This window comes from Ornithorhynchus anatinus, chromosome 10 (genome assembly GCF_004115215.2).
Source record: "Ornithorhynchus anatinus isolate Pmale09 chromosome 10, mOrnAna1.pri.v4, whole genome shotgun sequence".
Taxonomy (NCBI): Eukaryota; Metazoa; Chordata; class Mammalia; order Monotremata; family Ornithorhynchidae; genus Ornithorhynchus; species Ornithorhynchus anatinus.
The window spans coordinates 52,702,173-52,721,265 of record NC_041737.1 but is presented as its reverse complement, the minus strand read 5'-3'; the positions used below and the strand labels follow the sequence as shown (position 1 = coordinate 52,721,265).

Below are 19,093 nucleotides of genomic sequence, written 5' to 3'. Positions count from 1 at the left end.
AGATGTAGTCCCCACCGGGCCTCTGGCCGGATGTGACGTCTTCTTCGCGCGCCGGGCAGCGGCCTGAGTGACGGTGTCCGCGTGCGCCGCCCGCTGCAGACCGGCGATTGCGTGGGAACCGGTGAGGGATGCGCGGGGATCCAGCGCTTAGTACAGTGTCTTGCACGTAGTAAGCGCTTAGCAAGATCCTAAAACCGGGGTGGGGGGGGAGGGATGGTCTCTCTGTTGCTGGATTGTAATCTCCAAGCGCTTAGTACAGTGTGCTGCACGCAATAAGCGCTCAGTAAATGTGAACGAGGGAAGAACCGTCATTATTATCACCGTTATTATTCTGAGAGTCCAGTGGAGGGAGGGAAACTGAGCGTTTACTGGGTGCAGAGCACTCTACGAAAGTGCAATTCAGCAATAGAGAAGGACAATCCCTGCCCACGCCGGGCTTACAGTCTAGAAGGGGGGGAGACAGACATCAAAAGTAGACAGGCATCAATATAAATAGACTTGTAGATATGTGCAGCTATACACAAGTGCTGGGGGACGGGGGGAGAGGGGGGAGAGCAAAGGGAGCGAGTCAGGGCGACATGGAGGGGAGCTGAGGAAAAGGGGGGCTTAGTCTGGGAAGGCTTCTTGGAGGAGGTGAGCCTTCACTAGGGCTTGGGGGTGAGGGGGGAGTGTGGTTGGTGGATTTGAGGGACGGTGTGCCGGGCCAGGGGTCTGCCCTCTTGCTCACCCCCCTCCCCCATTAGGTTTGAAGATGTCCCTGGCAGATGAGCTCCTGGCAGACCTGGAGGAGGCGGCGGAGGAGGAGGAGGGAGGCAGCTACGGGGAGGAAGAAGAGGAACCGGCCATCGAGGATGTGCAGGAGGAAATGCAGCTGGACCTGAGCGGGGACTCGGTCAAGAGCATCGCCAAGCTGTGGGACAGCAAGATGGTGGGGAGCGGGTGAGACCCCCCCAGGGTCGGGGGAGGACGAGGCTGGGGGCTTCCCGGGGGCCAGGCCGGGGAGCATGGAGGGCCAGAGCTGAGGATCCGTCTCTGAGATTCCTTTCAACCCCCGTCAGTTCGCGGAGATCATGGTGAAGATCGAAGAGTACATCAGTAAGCAAGCCAAGGCTTCCGAAGGTGACTGACCTCTTCCCTTTACCGCCTGATTCGCTCCCTCCTCTACCCCAGGGCCAGCAACCCCTTCCCCGCCTAGAGAAACTGAGACTTTGCCTCCGTGACCCTCCCCGCCAGTCACCCGCCAAAACCATCTTCTCTCGGTGGGGAGAAATTGGGAGTTGTATGTCTTATGGGGCTTGGGAGGAAAGGGGCAGTGGGCAGCGACTGCGTTTCTACCCTCAGTGCTGGGCCCTGTGGAAGCCGCCCCTGAATATCGAGTCATCGTGGACGCCAACAACCTGACCGTGGAGATTGAGAATGAGCTGAGTGAGTCCCGGTGGAGAAAAGAGGGGTCCCGGTGGCCCAAAGTCTGTCTGTCAGTCGTATTTATTGAGTACTAAGTGCTTGGGAGAGTGCAGCACAATAATAAACAGACACATTCCCTGCCCACAGTCAGCTTACGGTCTAGAGAAGGATCAAAGTAGCTGCGGGTGCTTTTCGTGGGGACTGTCAGAGGTGTGGGGCTGAGGGACTTTTGGGGGACGCCTAAGCGGGATGGCCCAGCCTCTCTTGGATCAGACCCCCTCAGGGCACTCCCTAGGACTTGGGACGCATGCCCACCTGCAAGGCAGAGTGGCCCAGTGGAAAAAACACGGATCTGGGAAGGAGTCAGAGGACCAGGGTTTCGATCCCAGCTCCGCCACTTCCCGGCTGCGTGACCTTGCTCCAGTCACTTAACTTCTCGGTGCCTCAGTTTCCTCATCTGTAAATCGGGGTTTCGATCGCTGTTTCTCCCTCTGCCTTAGACTGGGATCCCCAGGTGAGGCAGGGAATCGGTGTCCAACCCGATTGACTCGGATTTACCCCAACGCTCAGTACGGTGCTGAGCCGATAGTAAGCGCTTAAGAGTTAGCACAACGTGCAGTGGTTTCGCCCGTGCGCGGGAGCCGGTCCCAGGTGGGAGCCACTGTTCCTGGTGGAACTCAGGCAGTGGATGGGTTAGGAGATGGGAAGCTTCCCTCTAGACCGAAAGCTTGTTGTGGGCAGGGAACGTGTCTGCCAACCCTCATATCCGATTGATTGATTGATTGATTGAGACGGGCACAAGACTCCCCCCGGGCCTTCCCTGTATCCGTTTTGATGCCCATTCAGCCTGATACTCTTCCTACCAGGCAAACATGGGGGTGGGGAGGGAGCCCTAAAAAGGGACCCCTAAGACCCTTCATCATCATAATCATATGATGGTATTTGTTAAGCGCTTCTCCCATCCCCTACCAATGTACTAGACTTTAAACTCCTTGAGGGCAGAGCTCGTGCCTTCCAACTCTTTTGGATCGTAATCTCCTAAGCGCTCTGTATGGTGCTCTCCACACACTAAGCGCTCAGTAAACAGCACGGGTTGATTTCCCCTACCCCGGATCTCTGACGGCCTTTCTGTTCCCTTCCCCGCCACTTGCCAGACATCATCCACAAGTTCATCAGGGACAAATACTCGAAGCGCTTTCCGGAGTTGGAGTCCCTGGTGCCCAGCGCCTTGGACTACATCCGCACCGTGAAGGTTGGGAGAGACGGGAGTCGCTGGGGAAGGAGGGGAAGAAAGCGGCCCCGCCTTCAGAGTCCTCTTATAATCACCTCCTAGCCGATCCCAACTCCCTCTCTCCCGTGGCCCTGCCGGCCCCCTTACCACTCCTATACTTGTCTTTTTTCGAATCCGTGTCCGTGGCGGGGAGGATGGCTACCATCCGTGGGCCGTCCTCTTCCTCCCCTCTGCCCCCCTCCTCTCTCCCTCAGGAGCTGGGGAACAGCCTGGATAAATGTAAGAACAACGAGAACCTGCAGCAGATCCTGACCAACGCCACCATAATGGTCGTCAGCGTCACCGCCTCCACCACGCAAGGGTGCGGGGCCTGGGGGCCGGGGGGAGGTCCCGGGGAGGGCAGGCTTGGCGGGGAATGGAGGAGGGTGGGGATGTTTAAGCCCTTCTGGCCCTCCCAGGCAGCAGCTCTCAGAGGAGGAGCTGGAGCGGCTGGAGGAGGCTTGTGACATGGCCCTGGAGCTCAACGCGTCCAAGCACCGCATCTACGAGTACGTGGAGTCCCGCATGTCTTTCATCGCGCCCAATCTGTCGCTCATCATCGGGGCTTCGGCTGCTGCCAAGATCATGGGTGAGGCCCCCCCGGGGTCAGATCTGGTATCGGTTAAGCGCTTTCTATGTGCCAGGCACTGCACTAAGGGCTGGGCTGGATACAAGCAAATCGGGTCGGACACAGTCCAATTTGGGGCTCACAGTCTTATTCCCCATTTGACAGAGGAGGTAATTGAGGCCCAGAGAAGTGTAGTGATTTGCCTAAGGCCACACAGCAGACAAGTGGCGGAGCCGGGATTAGAATCCGTGACCTTCTGCCTCCCAGACCCACCACTCCCTACTCCGTTCCCACCACCACTGTCCCCAGGGGCATCCTGTTCCTCCCCGGTAACTGGGCCCCGGCCACCCGCCCGTCCCGATAAGCTTGTCCTTCCATCCCTGCCAACTCTGCAGACAGGCAAAGCCACCCGGGGCCCTTCTATACATGGCACTCAAGTGTGCCAGGCACTGTACTAAGGTACATGCAAACTGGGGTATATACAAGCTAATCGTTGAACACAGTCCACGTTCCGCGTGGGGTTCACAGTCCCCATCCCCATTCTACAGAGCAGGGAACCGAGGCACAGAAGCGAATTGACTTGCCCAAGGTCACCCAGCAGACAAGTGTATTTACCTCCTTGTAATTGTATGTATTGTATGTACCTCCTTGCCTGCCTCCCACTCTAGACCTTAAGCTCACTGTGGGCAGGAAATGTGTCTACCAACTGTTTCATTGTCATATTGTACTCTCCCAAGGGCTTACCATGGTGCTCTGCATACAATAAGTGCTCAATAAATGATTGGATTGATTGATTGGAAGTGGCAGAGCTGGGATTAGAGCTCAGGTCCTTCTGACTCCCAGGCCAGTGCTCTAGCCACTAAGCCACACTGCTTCTTGTGGTTCGACACATTCTCTGTCCCATGTGGGGCTCACAGTCTAAGTAGGAGGGAGGAGGATTTAATCCCCATTTTACAGATGAGGTAACAGAGGCCTAGAGAAGTAAAGTGACTTGCCCAAGGTTACACAGCAGACAAGTGGCAGAGGCAGGACTAGAACCCGGGTCCTCTGGCTCCCAGGCCCGGGCCCTTTTCCCTAGGACCCGCTGCTTTATCTTGTCAGCTAACCTGTGACATGTATACATACATATATACATATATATATAGATATATAGATAGATATATAGATATATATTTACTTCTCCTTTCTGTCTGGAAATGATTTTTGGATCCAATCCCCTGCTAGGTTGTAAGCTCCTTGAGGGCAGGGAACGTGCCTACCAGCAATATAGTCTTCCAGGCGTTTAGTACAGCTCTCTACCCACAGGTATTTAATAAGTCGTTTCGGTTGTCTCCCCTAGGCGTGGCAGGGGGCCTGACCAATCTCTCCAAGATGCCGGCCTGTAACATCATGCTCCTCGGGGCCCAGCGGAAGACGCTGTCCGGCTTCTCCAGCACCTCGGTGCTGCCCCACACGGGCTACATCTATCACAGTGACATCGTCCAGTCGCTGCCCCCGGTAGCCGCCTCTCACCCCCTCCCCGGCTCTGCTTCCCTCTCCCCGCCGCGCCCCCCACCCCCCCAGCCGTGAGGCTCTCCAGTCGGTGGGGTGGAGACGGGGAGGACCCGAGGGACCTTTCCTCTCCCGGGCCCCTCTCAGGGGACCCTGTATCCGCCTCAGCGCTTAGTACGGTGCCTGGCACATAGTAAGCACCAAACAATTATAATAATAATGGTAATCGTTAAGCGCTTACTGTGTGCCAAGCACCGTTGTAAGCTCTGGGATAGATACAAGGTCATCAGATTGCCCCACATAGGGTTCACAGTCTTAATCCCCATTTTACAGATGAAGTAACTGAGGCCCAGAGAAGTGACTTGCCCACTGTCACACAGCAGACAAGTGGCAGAGTGGGATTAGAACCCACGTCCTCTGCCTCGCAAGCCGGTGCTCTTGCCACTAAGCCACACTGCTTCTCGTGGTATTAATAAATGTCACCATTTATCAGTATTATTATCATCATTATTGTGACTGTGTCTCCCACCCAGGACCTGCGACGGAAAGCAGCGCGTCTGGTGGCTGCCAAGTGCACGCTGGCCGCCCGGGTGGACAGTTTCCACGAGAGCCCGGAGGGGAAGGTTCCGAGTTAGAGGGCCGGGGCTTGGGTGAAGGGGAGAGGGAAGGGAGAAGGAGGTCTGGGGGGGGTTAGTGGGAAAGGCGGGGGCAGAGAACCGAGGGAGGCAGGAGGGGATCCAGAGCTTAGTACAGTCCCTTGCACGTAGTAAGTGCTTAACAAGACTCTAAGCCCGGGTTGGGCGGGGATTGTCTCTCTTTATTGCTGGATTGAAATTTACAAGCGCTTAGTCCAGTGCTCTGCACACAGTAAGCGCTCAATAAATACGATTTAGTGCGAGGTCGGGGGAGAGGCCCCCCTTAGTTGGGGCCCTTCAGAATGCTTAGCTTGGTCTCTCAGCTGAGCGTCTCTTCCCCGCCCCAGGTGGGATTTGAGCTGAAGGAGGAGATCGAGCGCAAGTTCGACAAGTGGCAGGAGCCGCCGCCCGTGAAGCAGGTGAAGCCGCTCCCGGCGCCGCTGGACGGCCAGCGGAAGAAGAGGGGCGGGCGCAGGTCGGTGAGATGGGGTGGCCGGCGGAGGGGAGGGGCAGGCTAAGGAGAGGGGAGCGGGGGCCTGGGCCGCCTACCTCCTCACGTCCCCGGCTGGTTCGTTCCCCCCCCCCCCCGGCTCCCCCCAGGTACCGCAAGATGAAGGAGCGGCTGGGCCTCACCGAAATCCGCAAGCAGGCCAACCGCATGAGCTTCGGAGAGGTCCGGAGCTTTCCTCCCCCCAGTCCTTTCTCCTCTCCCCTTAATCCATTCATTCAATCGTATTTATTGAGCGCTTACTGTGTGCAGAGCACTGGACTAAGCGCTGGGAAAGTACTGTTGGGCAACAGACAGACAATCCCTACCCAACAACGGGCTCCCAGTCTAGCAGGGGGAGACGGACAACAAATCAAAAAAGTAGACAGGCATCAGTAGCACTCCTGTCCTCCGAGAACTCTAAGCCCTGAGGTGGGATGGGGTCCACTTCTTCCTTTTCTCCCTCCCCCCCGACCCTGGGGTCCCGGGAAGCCCCTCCAGGTGAGCCCCGACCTTCAGCACCTCATCCTCCACACCGTCTTCCCCAGCCCTTTGGCTCTGCCCCCTTCTTCCCTCAGCCTTGATTTCCCTCCCTCCCAATCGGGTCTCTCCTCCCTCCACTCACTGTACCCCATCGGTCTGCCCCAGATCGAGGAGGACGCCTACCAGGAGGACCTCGGCTTCAGCCTGGGCCACCTGGGCAAGTCGGGGAGCGGGCGGGTGCGGCAGACACAGGTCAACGAGGCCACTAAAGCCCGGATCTCCAAGACCTTACAGGTGGGGATGCGGGAGAGGGATAGTGGGGGAGTTGGGGAGGCGGAAAGGCCGCGTCGAAGAGGCGTGTCTAGGGGGTGGAGTGGGGAAGATTTGGGGCGGAAAGGGATGTCCTTCTCTTTTCTTCCCCCTTCCCTCCCCCTCAGCGGACACTGCAGAAACAGAGCGTAGTGTACGGTGGAAAATCGACTATCCGGGACCGCTCCTCAGGCACAGCTTCCAGCGTCGCCTTCACCCCCTTGCAGGTACCTCTAGTCTTCAGACCCTCCTCCACCTCCCCTCTTCTGCTCCCACGGCCCCTGTTCCTCAACCTCTTCCCCCATCCCCTTCCCGTCACCTCCCCCTCCCTTCCAACCGCGGTCCCAGGGAGGCCAGGCGGGGTACTGCACATAATAAGCGTTTAAATACCAACATTATTATTATTAATATCATTACTGAGAGCAGCAGGGTACTCGGCATGTAACCGCCCCCACCTCACCCCTCCTGTCCCCCCGGGCTGCAGGGCTTGGAGATCGTGAATCCGCAGGCAGCGGAGAAGAAGGTAGCCGAGGCCAATCAGAAATACTTCTCCAGCATGGCCGAGTTCCTTAAAGTCAAGGGCGAGAAGAGCGGCATCATGTCCACCTGAAGAGCCCGGGATGGGGACCGACAGAGACTGGAACAGCGTGATGGGGAAAGGGGTGCTTTCCCGAGCTGGGCTTATGTGTATCACTTCCTTTTTTGTAATTTTTAGGAAAAACCCATTAAAGTACTAATTTAAACCTACACATCAGACCAGCCTGGAAGTTCGAGCCCAGAGCGGGTTGCCCGAGTCAGAGAAGCAGCACGGCGTAATGGACGGAGCCCGGGCCCGGGAGTCGGAAGGTTCTGGTTTCTAATGAGAAGCAGCGTGGCTCAGTGGAAAGAGCACGGGCTTGGGAGTCGGAGGTCGTGGGTTCTAATCCTAGCTCGGCCGCTTGTCTGCTGCGTGACCTGGGGCAAGTCACCTCACTTCTCTGGGCCTTAGTCTTCTCATCTGTAAAACGGGGATGAAGACTATGAACCCGATTGTCTTGGATCCACCCCGGCGCTTAGTGCAGTGCCTGGCACACAGTAAGTACTTAACAGACACTGGAATTATTATCATTAATGTTAATATTAAGTCAGCTCCTTGCCTTGGCCGTTCGCAGGCCGGGGACACCGGGGTCCTAGTGAGTTGCTGGATCTGCAAGTCTGGAGCACCTGGCATAATTGGTTGGGCAGACCCGGCGTGGTCGGATGGCAGCTGCCCGCTCCTCGCCCTCTCTGCGCTCTCCCCTCCGCCACCTCTCTCCACCCGGCCCTTCCTCCAGCACCTTGTTCCCAGGACCAGGTCGTTACCGACCAATCTACCTCCTTGCTTTTTTCCCCCGGGCCCGTGGGTTGTTGAGTGACAACGACCAGTCGGACCAGTGGTGAATGGGAGGGCGATACCGAAGCTGGGGGGAGGTGGTGGGGGTGGGAGCGGAGGGAGGTCTGAATCTGCTTTCCGGCCAGGGCCTTAAGAATGATAATGATGGTATTTGTTAAGTGCTTACTCTCTGCCAAGCACTGTTCTAAGCACTGGGGTAGACGCAAGGTCATCAGGTTGTCCCCCGTGGGGCTCACGGTCTTAACCCCCATTTTATAGAGGAAGGAACTGAGGCACAGAGGAGTTAAGGGTCACACAACAGACGAGTAGCGTGGCTCAGTGGAAAGAGCCCGGGCTTGGGAGAGGTCGTGGGTTCTAATCCTGGCTCTGCCCCGTCTCTGCTGTGTGACCTCGGGCAAGTCACTTCCACTTCTCTGTGCCTCAGTGACCTCATCTGGAAAAATGGGGATTAAAAAATGTGAGCCCCGCGTGGGACAATCCGATTCCCCTGTATCTCCCCCAGTGCTTAGAACAGTGCTCGGCACATCGTAAGCGCTTAACAAATACCAACATTACTATTATTATTACAAGTGGAGGAGTGGGGATTAGAACTCACGTCCTCCGACTCCCAAGCCCGGGCTCTTTCCGCTAAACCATGGTCTTCCGCGGGGAGCATTTGCCGAATTATACTTTCCCAGTCCAGTGCTCCGTACACAGTAAGCGCACAATCAATACCAATGGATGGATGGATGGATGGATGGATGGATGGATGGATGGATGGATGGATGGATGGATGGATGGATGGATGGATGGATGGATGGATGGATGGATGAATGGATGAATGAATGAATGAATGAATGAGCGTTCTCCTTGATTGACAGGCGCGGCAGGACGGCCCTCCCCCCCATTTTATCCTTAGCCAATGAGGCCTGCCCGAATCGAGCCCCTCCCCTCCGGTCCCGCCCCCCCTCCAGCCTTCTCCAATGAGCGCGGGGCAGCGCCGCCTCGTCAGCGCCGCGGACCAATAGGATTCGGCGCCTGGCGGACGCCCCGCCCCTCCCGCCGGGAGCCCGGGCGGCCCGTGGCGGTTTGATGGACAGCCCCCCTCGCCGCCGTGTTGTGCTTCGGCCTCGGCCAATCGCTGAGGCGGAGGGCGAGGCCGGCCGGGGGGACGGTCCAATCGGCGCGGCGCGGGGGCGGGCCCCTCCGGAGCCGACCAATGGCCGAGGGGGACCGCTCGGAGCGGCGGGCCGGGGGGCCAATCGCGACGAGGGAGCCCAGCGCGGGGGGCGGGACGACGGGCGGGGCGGGGCCAGAGAGGGAGCAGAGAGGAGGCCGCCGCCGCCGCCGCCGCCGCCATCTTGGACCCGGCCGGGGCCGCTTCCGCCGAGCCAGCGAAGCCGCGGGAGGCGCCGGAGCCTCCTCGTCGGTCCGACTGTCGCCATCCAGGCGGGGGGGGGGCCGCGTCCCCTGTCCCCCGTCCCCGTCGGGGCCGTCGCGGGCGTCCGGCTGGCGCCGCCGGATCCTGTGGTGAGGGGGGGAGGGGGGGGGCCTCCTCCTCTAGCGCCCCGCCGTCTCCTTCCAGCGCGTCGGGCCGCCACACAGCCCCCTCCGCTTCTCTCTCCGCAGCGTCCGGCTCCGGGAGTATGAAGACGGCTCCACTTTAGGGCAGAAACATGGCGGACAAGCGCAAACTTCAAGGTGGGGACCGCCCCGGCCCCCCCAACACCCTTCCTGCCTGCCTGCCTGTCTGCCTGCCTGCCTGCCTGCCGTCCTCTTTATTCGGCGCTTACGAGGTGCACGGCACTGGGCGAAGCGCTGGGAGTGGACACTTGGGCCCCATGACGGTCTGATGGGGGGGGAAGGGGACGACAAAAACAAGACATCATCATTAGTATTATTAGAAAGACAAAAACAAGACATCATCATCATCATAAATAGAATGAAGGGGGTGGACACCTCATTCGTAAAATAAGGGAGCGCTTACTAGGTGCAGAGCACTGGACTAAGCGCTGGGAATGGACAGTTCGGCCCCATGACGGGCGCACGGTCGAAGGGGGGGAGAAAGACAAAAACAGGACATCATCATCATCATAAATAGAATAAAGGGGATGGACACCTCATTCATAAAATAAGGGAGCGCTTACTAGGTGCAGAGCACTGGACTAAGCGCTTGGAATGGACAGTTCGGCCCCATGACCGGCTCACGGTCTAATCAGGGGAGAAAGACAAAAACAAGACAACATTGTCATAATAGTATGAAGGAGATGGACACCTCATTAATAAAATAATGGAGCGCTTACTAGATGCAGCGAACTGGACTAAGCGCTTGGAATGGACGGTTCGGCCCCATGATGGGCGCACGGTCTGATTGGGGGAGAAAGACAAAAACAAGACAACATTGTCATAATAGAATGAAGGAGATGGACACCTCATTAATAAAATAAAATAATGGAGCGCTTACTATGTGCAGAGCACTGGACCAAGCGCTTGGAGTGGACAATTCGGCCCCATGACGGCTCACGGTCTATTCGGGGGAGACGGACAAAAACAAAGCACCATCATCACAATAGAGTCAAGAGGATGGACACCTCATTAACAAAATAAAATAATGGAGCGCTTACTATGTGCCGAGCACTGGACTAAGCACTTGGAATGAACAATTCGGCCCCATGACGGCTCACGGTCTAATCGGGGGAGACGGACAAAAACAAGACAACATCATCATAAATAGAATGAAGGGGATGGACACCTCATTAATAAAATAATGGAGCGCTTACTAGGTGCAGAGCACTGGACCAAGCACTTGGAGTGGACAATTCGGCCCCATGACGGCTCACGGTCTAATGCAGGGAGTCAGATGGACAAAAACAAGACAACGTCATCACGATAAATAGAAGCATGAGGATGGACACCTCATTAACAAAATAAAATAATGGAGCGCTTACTATGTGCAGAGCACTGGACCAAGCGCTTGGAGTGGACAGTTGGGCCCCATGACGGCTCACGGTCTAATCGGGGAAGACGGACGGACAAAACATCATCACGATAAATAGAATCAAGAGGATGGACACCTAACAAAATAAAATAGTGGAGCGCTTACTATGTGCAGAGCACTGGACTAAGCGCTTGGCCTCCCCTCTGCCCCTTTTTCACCTGTGCCTTTCTGGCTCCATCCAGGAGAGATCGACCGCTGCCTCAAGAAAGTGTCCGAGGGCGTCGAGCAGTTTGAGGATATCTGGCAGAAGGTGAAAACCGGGGAGGCGGCGGGGGTCCGGGAGGGAGGGAGGGAGGGAGGGTGGGACGGGGGGACCGGAGGCCTTGGAGTCCCCCAAGGGCTGCCTCCCCGCTGGACGGGGGACACCCGGATCCCTCATCTCCCGGAATCCTTTTCCACCCAGCTCCACAATGCGGCCAACGCCAACCAGAAAGAGAAGTATGAGGCAGACCTGAAGAAGGAAATCAAGAAGCTCCAGGTAAGGGAGACGGAGGGGACACCTGGATTTCCAAGGAAATCCCCTTTCCCCGCCTCTTTACTCGTCTTGACATTTCTCTCCCCCCACTTCTGGACTGTGAGCCCCGTTGTTGGGTAGGGATTGCCTCAGTCGCTGAGTTGTACTTTCCAAGCGCTTAGTACAGTGCTCTGTGCTCATTCAATAGTATTTTTTGAGCACTGACTTTGGGCAGAGCACTGGACTACATTCCTTTAATAGTAATAATAATGTTGTTGGGAGTTAAGTGCTTACTATGTGCAGAGCACCATTCTAAGAGCTGGAGTAGACACAGGGTAATCAGATTGTCCCACGCAAGGCTCAAAGTCTTAATCGCCATTTTGCAGATGAGGTAACTGAGGCACAGAGAAGTTAAGTGACTTGCTTATGGTGGCACAGCTAAGTGATAGAGCTGGGATTCAGTAGTATTTATTGAGCGCTTACTATGGGCACAGCACTGGACTAAGCGCTTGGAGCGGACAGTTGGGCAACAGAGACCATCTCTGCCCAACAACGGGTTCACGGTGTAAAGTAAATACAACCGAATGAGTGAGTGAAAGGAGAAGGGCCACCGGGGTCGGGCAGGAAGGGGGTGACCACCCTCCATCCGCTTCTCCCTCCCCAGCGACTGAGGGACCAGATCAAGACATGGGTGGCTTCCAATGAGATCAAGGACAAACGGCAGCTCATCGACAACCGCAAGCTCATTGAGACGGTACGGCCCGAGGGCCTGGGCCCCCCTCCAGAGGGCGGGACGCAGACCCCGGACTCGCGGGGGGCGGTGGCGGGTGCGAGTACTCCATGAGAAGGATGGCATGGGTCGCGTTATCGGTCAGGAGATCTCATCGGACCCCTGCAAGGTGCAGGGCGCCGCCCTGAGCGTGTGAGCAGGGAGCAGAACGGTTCCCGGGCTGGTCCCGTGGTCTCTCCTCCTCATCTTCTCTCCCTGCCTCTGGCTCCCCTCCCCGTCCCCCTGCAGCAAATGGAGAGGTTCAAGGTGGTGGAGCGGGAGACCAAGACCAAAGCGTACAGCAAGGAGGGGCTGGGGCTGGCCCAGAAGGTGGACCCTGCCCAGAAGGAGAAAGAAGAGGTCGGCCAATGGCTCACGGTCAGTGGGGAGGCGTCGCCTGTCTCGTCTGTCCGCCGACCTCTCGCCCACGACCCGCCTCTGGCCCGGAACGCCCTTCCTCTTCATATCAGTCACTCACCACCCCCTTTTCGGAGCCTTGTCAAAGGCCCGTCCCCTCCAAGAGGCCTTCCCTGATTAAACCCTCCTTTCCTCTTCTTCCCCTCCCTTCTACGTCGCCCTGACTTGCTTCCTTAACTCACCGCCCCCACGGTACTCACATACGTAGCCGAAATCCACTTACTTATGTTAGTGTTTGTCTCTCTAGACTGTAAGCTCCTTATGGGTAGGGACTGTGTCTGTTGTGTTGTCCTCTCCCAAGGGCTTGGTATTCGTTCAGTTGAATTTGTTGAGCGCTTACGTGGCAGAGCCCTGTACTGAGCGCCTGGGAGAATACAGTATAACAATAAACAGACAAATATGAGCGATTGAGAGCGAGGCGACAAGCCGAGGCGTGTTGGAACCCCGGGCGCCTCTCTCCTCATGGGCCCTTCCTCCCTCCAGAACACCATCGACACCCTCAACATGCAGGTGGACCAGTTTGAAAGCGAAGTGGAGTCGCTGTCCGTGCAGACCCGCAAGAAGAAGGGGGACAAGGATGTGAGCGGGGCCGGGGGGTTGGGGGGCCGGGGAGGAAGGCGGGGGGCCCCGGCTGCCCGATGTCTGAGCCCGCGCCCCTTGGGACCAACAGAAGCAGGACCGGATCGAGGGGCTGAAGCGGCACATCGAGAAGCACCGCTACCACGTGCGAATGCTGGAGACCATCCTGCGCATGCTGGACAACGACTCCATCCTCGTCGACTCGATCCGCAAGATCAAGGACGACGTGGAGTACTACGTGGACTCCTCCCAGGACCCCGACTTCGAGGAGAACGAGTTCCTCTACGACGACCTCGACCTCGAGGACATTCGTAAGAGCCGGGGGGACGATGGGGGGACGGGGCTGCCGGCGGGGAGGGGAGCCGGGGGCCGGGGGTCTTCGGAGCCGTGAAGGGACCGGGAGTCGCCGGGGGCGGCGCCCGGGGCCCCGGATTGACCCCGTCCTCCTGCCGCGGCCTCCTCCCCCCACCCCAGCACAGGCGCTGGTCGCCACCTCCCCCCCAAGCCACAGCCACATGGAGGATGAGATCTTCAACCAATCAAGCAGCACGCCCACCTCCACTACCTCCAGCTCCCCCATCCCCCCCAGCCCTGCCAACTGCACCACGGTGAGCCTGACGGGGCTGGACCCCGAGGGCGCGGAGGGGAGCTGGGGGCTGCGGAAGGGAGAAAAGGGGGGCCGGAGCCTGAGGGTTAGGATTCTGGGGTTCTGAAGGGAACGGGGTCCGAGGGAAGGCACGTCTGACCGTCCCCTTGTCCGCCCTCCCTCCCCTGCCTCCGTCACCGCTGCCAGGAAAACTCCGAAGACGATAAGAAGAGGGGCCGGTCGACGGACAGTGAAGTGAGCCAGGTGGGAGCCTGGGGAGAAGGGTGTTTGGTCCCTGAGGGCGGCGTTGGGCGGGGACAGGGGAAGAGGCCAGGATCGGGGCCCCGAGAGGGGCCGAGTCTCCGAAGGGGGCAGGGCCTCGGGGTCCTGATCCTCTTTCTTTCCCTCCTCCCTCCCTCCCTCCCGCCCCCCCTTCCCTCCCTCTCAGTCTCCGGCCAAGAACGGCTCCAAGCCCGTCCACAGCAACCACCACCCGCAGTCCCCAGCTGTGCCACCCAGCTACCCGCCCGGCCCCACCCCCGCCGCCCCCGCCCTGGGCAACGGACCGGGCAGCAACGGGGCCCCCGCCCCCTCCGGGGCGCCGGGCCCCAAGGCCAACCCGGCCCCGGGCCACAGCGCCGGCACCCCCACCCCCTACGCCCAGGCCGTGGCCCCTCCGGCCCCCAGCGCGGGCTCCGTCCAGCCCCGACCCCCCAGCGTCCAGCCTGGCGGCGGCGCCAAGCAAAACGGGGCCACCAGTGAGTTGGGGAAGCAGGGCGGCGGGCGGGGGGAGCATAGGGACGGGGAGGGCCGGGAGGCCTCCAGCCGGGCCTGACCCCCCCACCCCCCACCAGGTTACAGCTCGGTGGTGGCGGACAGCACGGCAGACGCGGTCCTCAGTAGCAGCGGCGGAGGGAGCAATAGCGGCCAAGCGCTGGGCCCCCTGACTGGCCCCCACAACCCCCCGCCAAATGCCACGTGAGTCTCCGCCCGCCCCACCGACACGAGTCGAAGCCCCGAAAGGGAGGCGGACCTCCCCATCCTTCCCGTCAGAATGTTCCAAAAAGCCTCCTGTTATTATCCCGTTGGTACAATTCCCTGGAGTGTGACTCCCGTTAGTACAATCCTCCCCCACAACCTCCCTTTGGTTCAGTCCTCTGGACTTCAGTCAGTCAGTCAGTCGTACTTACAGAGCGTTTACCGTGTGCAGAGCACCGTACCGGGCTCTTGGGAGAGTACGATACAATAATTAACAAATTCCCTGCCCACAGTGAGCGAACAGTCTAGAGGTGGGGAGACAGCCGTCAATACAAATAAATGACAGATGTGCGTATAAGTGTCGTGGAAGAACCAAGGGAGCAAGTCAGGGCGATGAGGAAGGGAGTGGGAAAAGAGGAAAGGGGCAGCTTAGGGAAGGCCTCTCGGAGGAGATGGGCCTTTAATAGGGCTTTGAAGCTGGGGAGAATCATTGTCGGATTTGAGGCGGGAGGGCGTTGCAGGCCAGAGTCAGGATGTGGCTAGGGGTCGGCGGCGAGATGGAGGCCCCGTGGGAAGGTCAGCATTAGGGGAACGAAGTGGAATGCCCCCCTCATCCTCCCGGTGGAACAGTCCTCCAGAATGCCCTCAACCTCCCCCTCATTGAGTCCTCCCCGGAGCCCCTTCCTCTTTGTCGGTCTCCCCTCCTTCCCTCCAGCCGCTGTTGACCACCCATCTCTTCTCTGCCCTTCCCCACAGGAAGGAGGCAGGCGGGGTGGCCCCAGCTGGGGGCGGAGGGGGCGGAGGTGCCGGTGTGAGCGCGGGAGGGCCCAGCCTGCTGGTGCCCCTGCCCGTCAACCCACCCAGCTCGCCCACCCCCAGCTTCAGCGAACCCAAGGCCTCTACGAACCTCAACGGCCCCCCGCAGTTCAGCGCTGCCCCCGACAGCAAGGTGAGCCGCGTCCAGCCTCGCCGGCCCCCTCTCGCCCGGGCATCGGCAGTAGTAGGGGCTGAGCCCCTGCCGTGGGCGGCGCTCCGTCAGGAAGCCCCCGGGGAGCTTGACATCCTCACGGGGAAGACGGGTGCCAGCCAAATACTCGTGTGTTCTGTCTTTACCGCCAAGTGCTGGGTTGAACGCCAGGGTAGGCGCGTGGCGTGATCGGAGCCGATCCGGCCCCTGTCCCGTCCCCTCCGGGGCTGGCGACCCGGGAGAGCGGGGGCCTGGGGCCCAGAGAGGTTAAGTGACTTGCCCAGGGTCACCCGGCGGGCAAGGGGCAGAGCTGGGATTTGAACCCCAGAACTCCCCACTCCCAGTCCCCCCCGCCGTATTCTTTCCAGCGGGCCACACCGCCTTTCTGGTAGGAATCCTGAAGGTGCGGTCATTAGGGCGCTGGGAGAGAGAATCCAGAGAAGTCCAGGCAGACAGAAAAAGGGGTAGCAAACAGATAAATGCACAAGGGAGTTGAGGGAATGGTATGATCACCCTCTGCTTTGAGCTCCTCCCCTCTCCCTCCGTCCCCTCCTTATTCTTTGGAGGGAGGCAGTCAACCTGGGACCGTGCCCGTTTTCCCCTCCTCTGCTAGGTTGGGGTGCCCTCTGAGCCCCAGATCTTCCTTGTCTTCCGCAGGCCCCCGAGCCCTTGAGTAGCCTGAAGTCGATGGCAGAGCGGGCGGCCATAGGGTCGGGCATCGAGGATCCGGTCCCGGCCCTGCACCTAGCAGAGAGGGGTGAGCGAGAGCGCCGGGGTGGCGGGGGGCGGCGAGAGAAGGGGAGCAGAAGGGAGAGCCGGGGCACCGAGCCCAGTCGGTAACACGGGCTCCCCGGGCCCGCCCCCGTCCCCCCCCAGACATCATCCTGAGCACCACGGCGGCGCCCCCGGCCTCTACCCAGCCCCCCTTGCAGCTGTCGGAGGTGAACATCCCCCTGTCGCTCGGCGTGTGCCCGCTGGGGCCCGTGCCCCTGACGAAGGAGCAGCTGTACCAGCAGGCCATGGAGGAGGCCGCCTGGCACCACATGCCCCACCCGTCCGACTCGGAGCGGATCCGGTGAGAGCCCGGGCGCCCGGAGACCCCTGAGGGGGAGGAATGGGAGGGGGGGAAAGGGGAGGGGGCTGTGCCGGCCCAGCCCCTCACCGCGGCCCCTCCCCGCTCCTCTCCCCCCTGCAGGCAGTACCTCCCTCGGAACCCCTGCCCCACCCCCCCATACCATCACCAGATGCCGCCGCCCCACTCGGACACCGTGGAGTTCTACCAGCGCCTGTCGACCGAGACCCTGTTCTTCATCTTCTACTATCTGGAGGTACAGAAGGGTCCCTGGTGCAGGCTCGAGCTCTCGGGCGTGCCTCCCTGCATCGCCGCCACCGCCGCCGTCCCCTCGGGCTGGAGGGGCGAGGTGGGTGACCACTGCGGCCGCCGGGCCCCGCCCCCCCCCTCCCCTCTCCCACACGCATCCCTCACTGCCCCCCGCCCCTCACGGCGGGCGTCGGGGGTGCGGTCCCAGGGTTTCCCCCCGCCCCCTTCCGCATCCTAGTCTCTCGGGGCCTTTCCTCGGCCTCTCCCCGTCGGTTCCGTCCTACGCACGCCCTGGACCCTCTCCCCGCTCCTCGCGGTTCCCCAGGAGAACCTTCCGAGGATCTCTCCTTGTGGAATAGCCCCCTTCGTGCCACCCCACCCGACCGGCCCTCCGTAGGTTACACGTTGGAAACTGGCTCGTTCCAGTTCCTCCGGCCCCCGCCCCGAGCCCCCTTTCTCCACGCCGTTCCCCCTCCGCCTCTGGGACCCCTCAAGCCCCCTCAGTCGGCAGAGGTTGAGCGGCCCCGCCTTCCGGCCCCAGCAACACTCTCCACCCCCTTCTCCCCCCTCACCCCCTGGGGGGGGGGGGCCTGGCCAGGTCCCTGGTGCCCACTCCCCCCCCGCCCGGGGCCCCGGGACGCTGTGACACCACGGCCCTTCCCTGTCTCCCCAGGGCACCAAGGCCCAGTACCTGGCAGCTAAAGCTCTGAAGAAACAGTCGTGGCGCTTCCACACCAAGTACATGATGTGGTTCCAGAGACACGAGGAGCCCAAGACGATCACGGACGAATTTGAGCAGGTGAGAGGGACATGGACGTGGACCTGGGGTCCCCTCCCTTCCCTTCCGCTGGCCGGGCCGCCTCCCGTCCCCCGACTGCCCTCCGGCTGCCGTTTTCACATCTCCACACCCACACGGCGCCGCTCGTTCGTCATTACGTCCCGGAAACAAAGCCGGGGGTCACAGGGGAGGCGTCACGCAGGCGCTCCCCCCGTCCACTCCGCTCCCGCCGGGATCGTCCAGTGATTCCGCCCCAGGCCCGGTGGGGAACGGGGAGGGTGCCGCGATTCCCTATCCCCTCGCCCTCACCTCAGCTTCCGCTTCTTCCGGAATCTTGCCCCCCGCTCCCCCGCGATTGCCAGGGGGGCTCCGTCTCCCCGTCCCTTATCCGATGTGTGCGTCGGTGGCTGTTCTGGAAGAACCCTGCTTCCCCACGCCGTCGGGAAACGGGGGGACGGGGACGCAAACACCCCACCTCCCCTTGCAAGCCTCCAGGGGCTGACGGGCCCGGCCGCCCAACCCCAGACCCCCCTGCCGTTTCCCCAAAACCAGCGCCCTCCCCGACCCCTCTCTTGGCCTTCCCCGTTGCGGCCGGCGCCTCCCCCGCCGCCCCCCCCCCCCCCTCCCAGCAGTCGCCGTCGGCCTTTCTAAAGCCCCGATGGCTTCGGCCCACGGCCGGTCCACGCCAACCGCCACGGGCTCGGGGCGTCCCGAGCCAACTCCCTCCCGCTTCTCGCCTCAGCGGGGGCGGGTCCCGGTCCCGTGTGCGGTCCCCGTTGGTCCCCTCGCCCCCTCACCTGCCCCCGCTCTCCCCCCACCCCAGGGCACCTACATCTACTTTGATTACGAAAAGTGGGGGCAGCGCAAGAAGGAAGGCTTCACCTTTGAATACAGATACCTGGAAGACCGGGACCTGCAGTGACCCGCAGCGAACGGCGCTGCCCTTGACCCCGGCCCCTGGCCCGCATGCCGCCCTCTAGGTCAGGGCCCTGGGAGAGGGGGCCCTTCTGCCTGGCTCCCGCCTCCCCTCCCCTCCCCCTTGTCATCTCTCCCTCGCGCCCAGGGGGTGGGGGGGACCCTGAGGGAAGCCAGGCTCCCCCCCTCCTGGCCCCCTCCTCCTCTCAGGGAGGAGGGGCGATTTTCGTAAAACCTATTTTCATTTTGGAAAATATTTATGAATAAATAGTTTTATACGACGTCTTCCGAGCCGCGCGGCCAGCACGCAGACCCCCACCCCGTGTCTTTGTG

At 60.5% G+C, this 19,093-nt stretch overlaps 2 protein-coding genes across 2 annotated transcripts; both read left to right on the top strand.

Moving 5' to 3' along the window:
• Window positions 1-39: 39 nt before the first annotated feature.
• Window positions 40-7,396, top strand: PRPF31 (pre-mRNA processing factor 31). The gene is made up of 14 exons (XM_029074248.1): window positions 40-121; window positions 744-928; window positions 1,059-1,119; window positions 1,342-1,425; window positions 2,559-2,656; window positions 2,890-2,996; window positions 3,094-3,263; window positions 4,582-4,739; window positions 5,267-5,356; window positions 5,716-5,843; window positions 5,969-6,041; window positions 6,504-6,632; window positions 6,776-6,874; window positions 7,132-7,396. Exons 2-14 carry the CDS (start codon window positions 752-754, stop codon window positions 7,255-7,257), a joined length of 1,500 nt encoding a protein of 499 aa, XP_028930081.1. The 5' UTR covers window positions 40-121; window positions 744-751; the 3' UTR covers window positions 7,258-7,396.
• A 1,957-nt stretch (window positions 7,397-9,353) lies between these two features.
• On the top strand, window positions 9,354-19,078 carry CNOT3 (CCR4-NOT transcription complex subunit 3). The gene is made up of 18 exons (XM_029074153.2): window positions 9,354-9,528; window positions 9,628-9,699; window positions 11,179-11,246; window positions 11,400-11,474; window positions 12,115-12,204; window positions 12,469-12,597; window positions 13,120-13,215; window positions 13,307-13,526; window positions 13,690-13,823; window positions 14,009-14,065; window positions 14,250-14,559; window positions 14,656-14,779; window positions 15,536-15,728; window positions 16,404-16,503; window positions 16,623-16,821; window positions 16,942-17,074; window positions 17,741-17,866; window positions 18,669-19,078. The coding sequence occupies exons 2-18, from the start codon at window positions 9,675-9,677 to the stop codon at window positions 18,765-18,767; spliced, it is 2,178 nt and encodes a 725-aa protein (XP_028929986.1). The 5' UTR covers window positions 9,354-9,528; window positions 9,628-9,674; the 3' UTR covers window positions 18,768-19,078.
• Window positions 19,079-19,093: the final 15 nt, after the last annotated feature.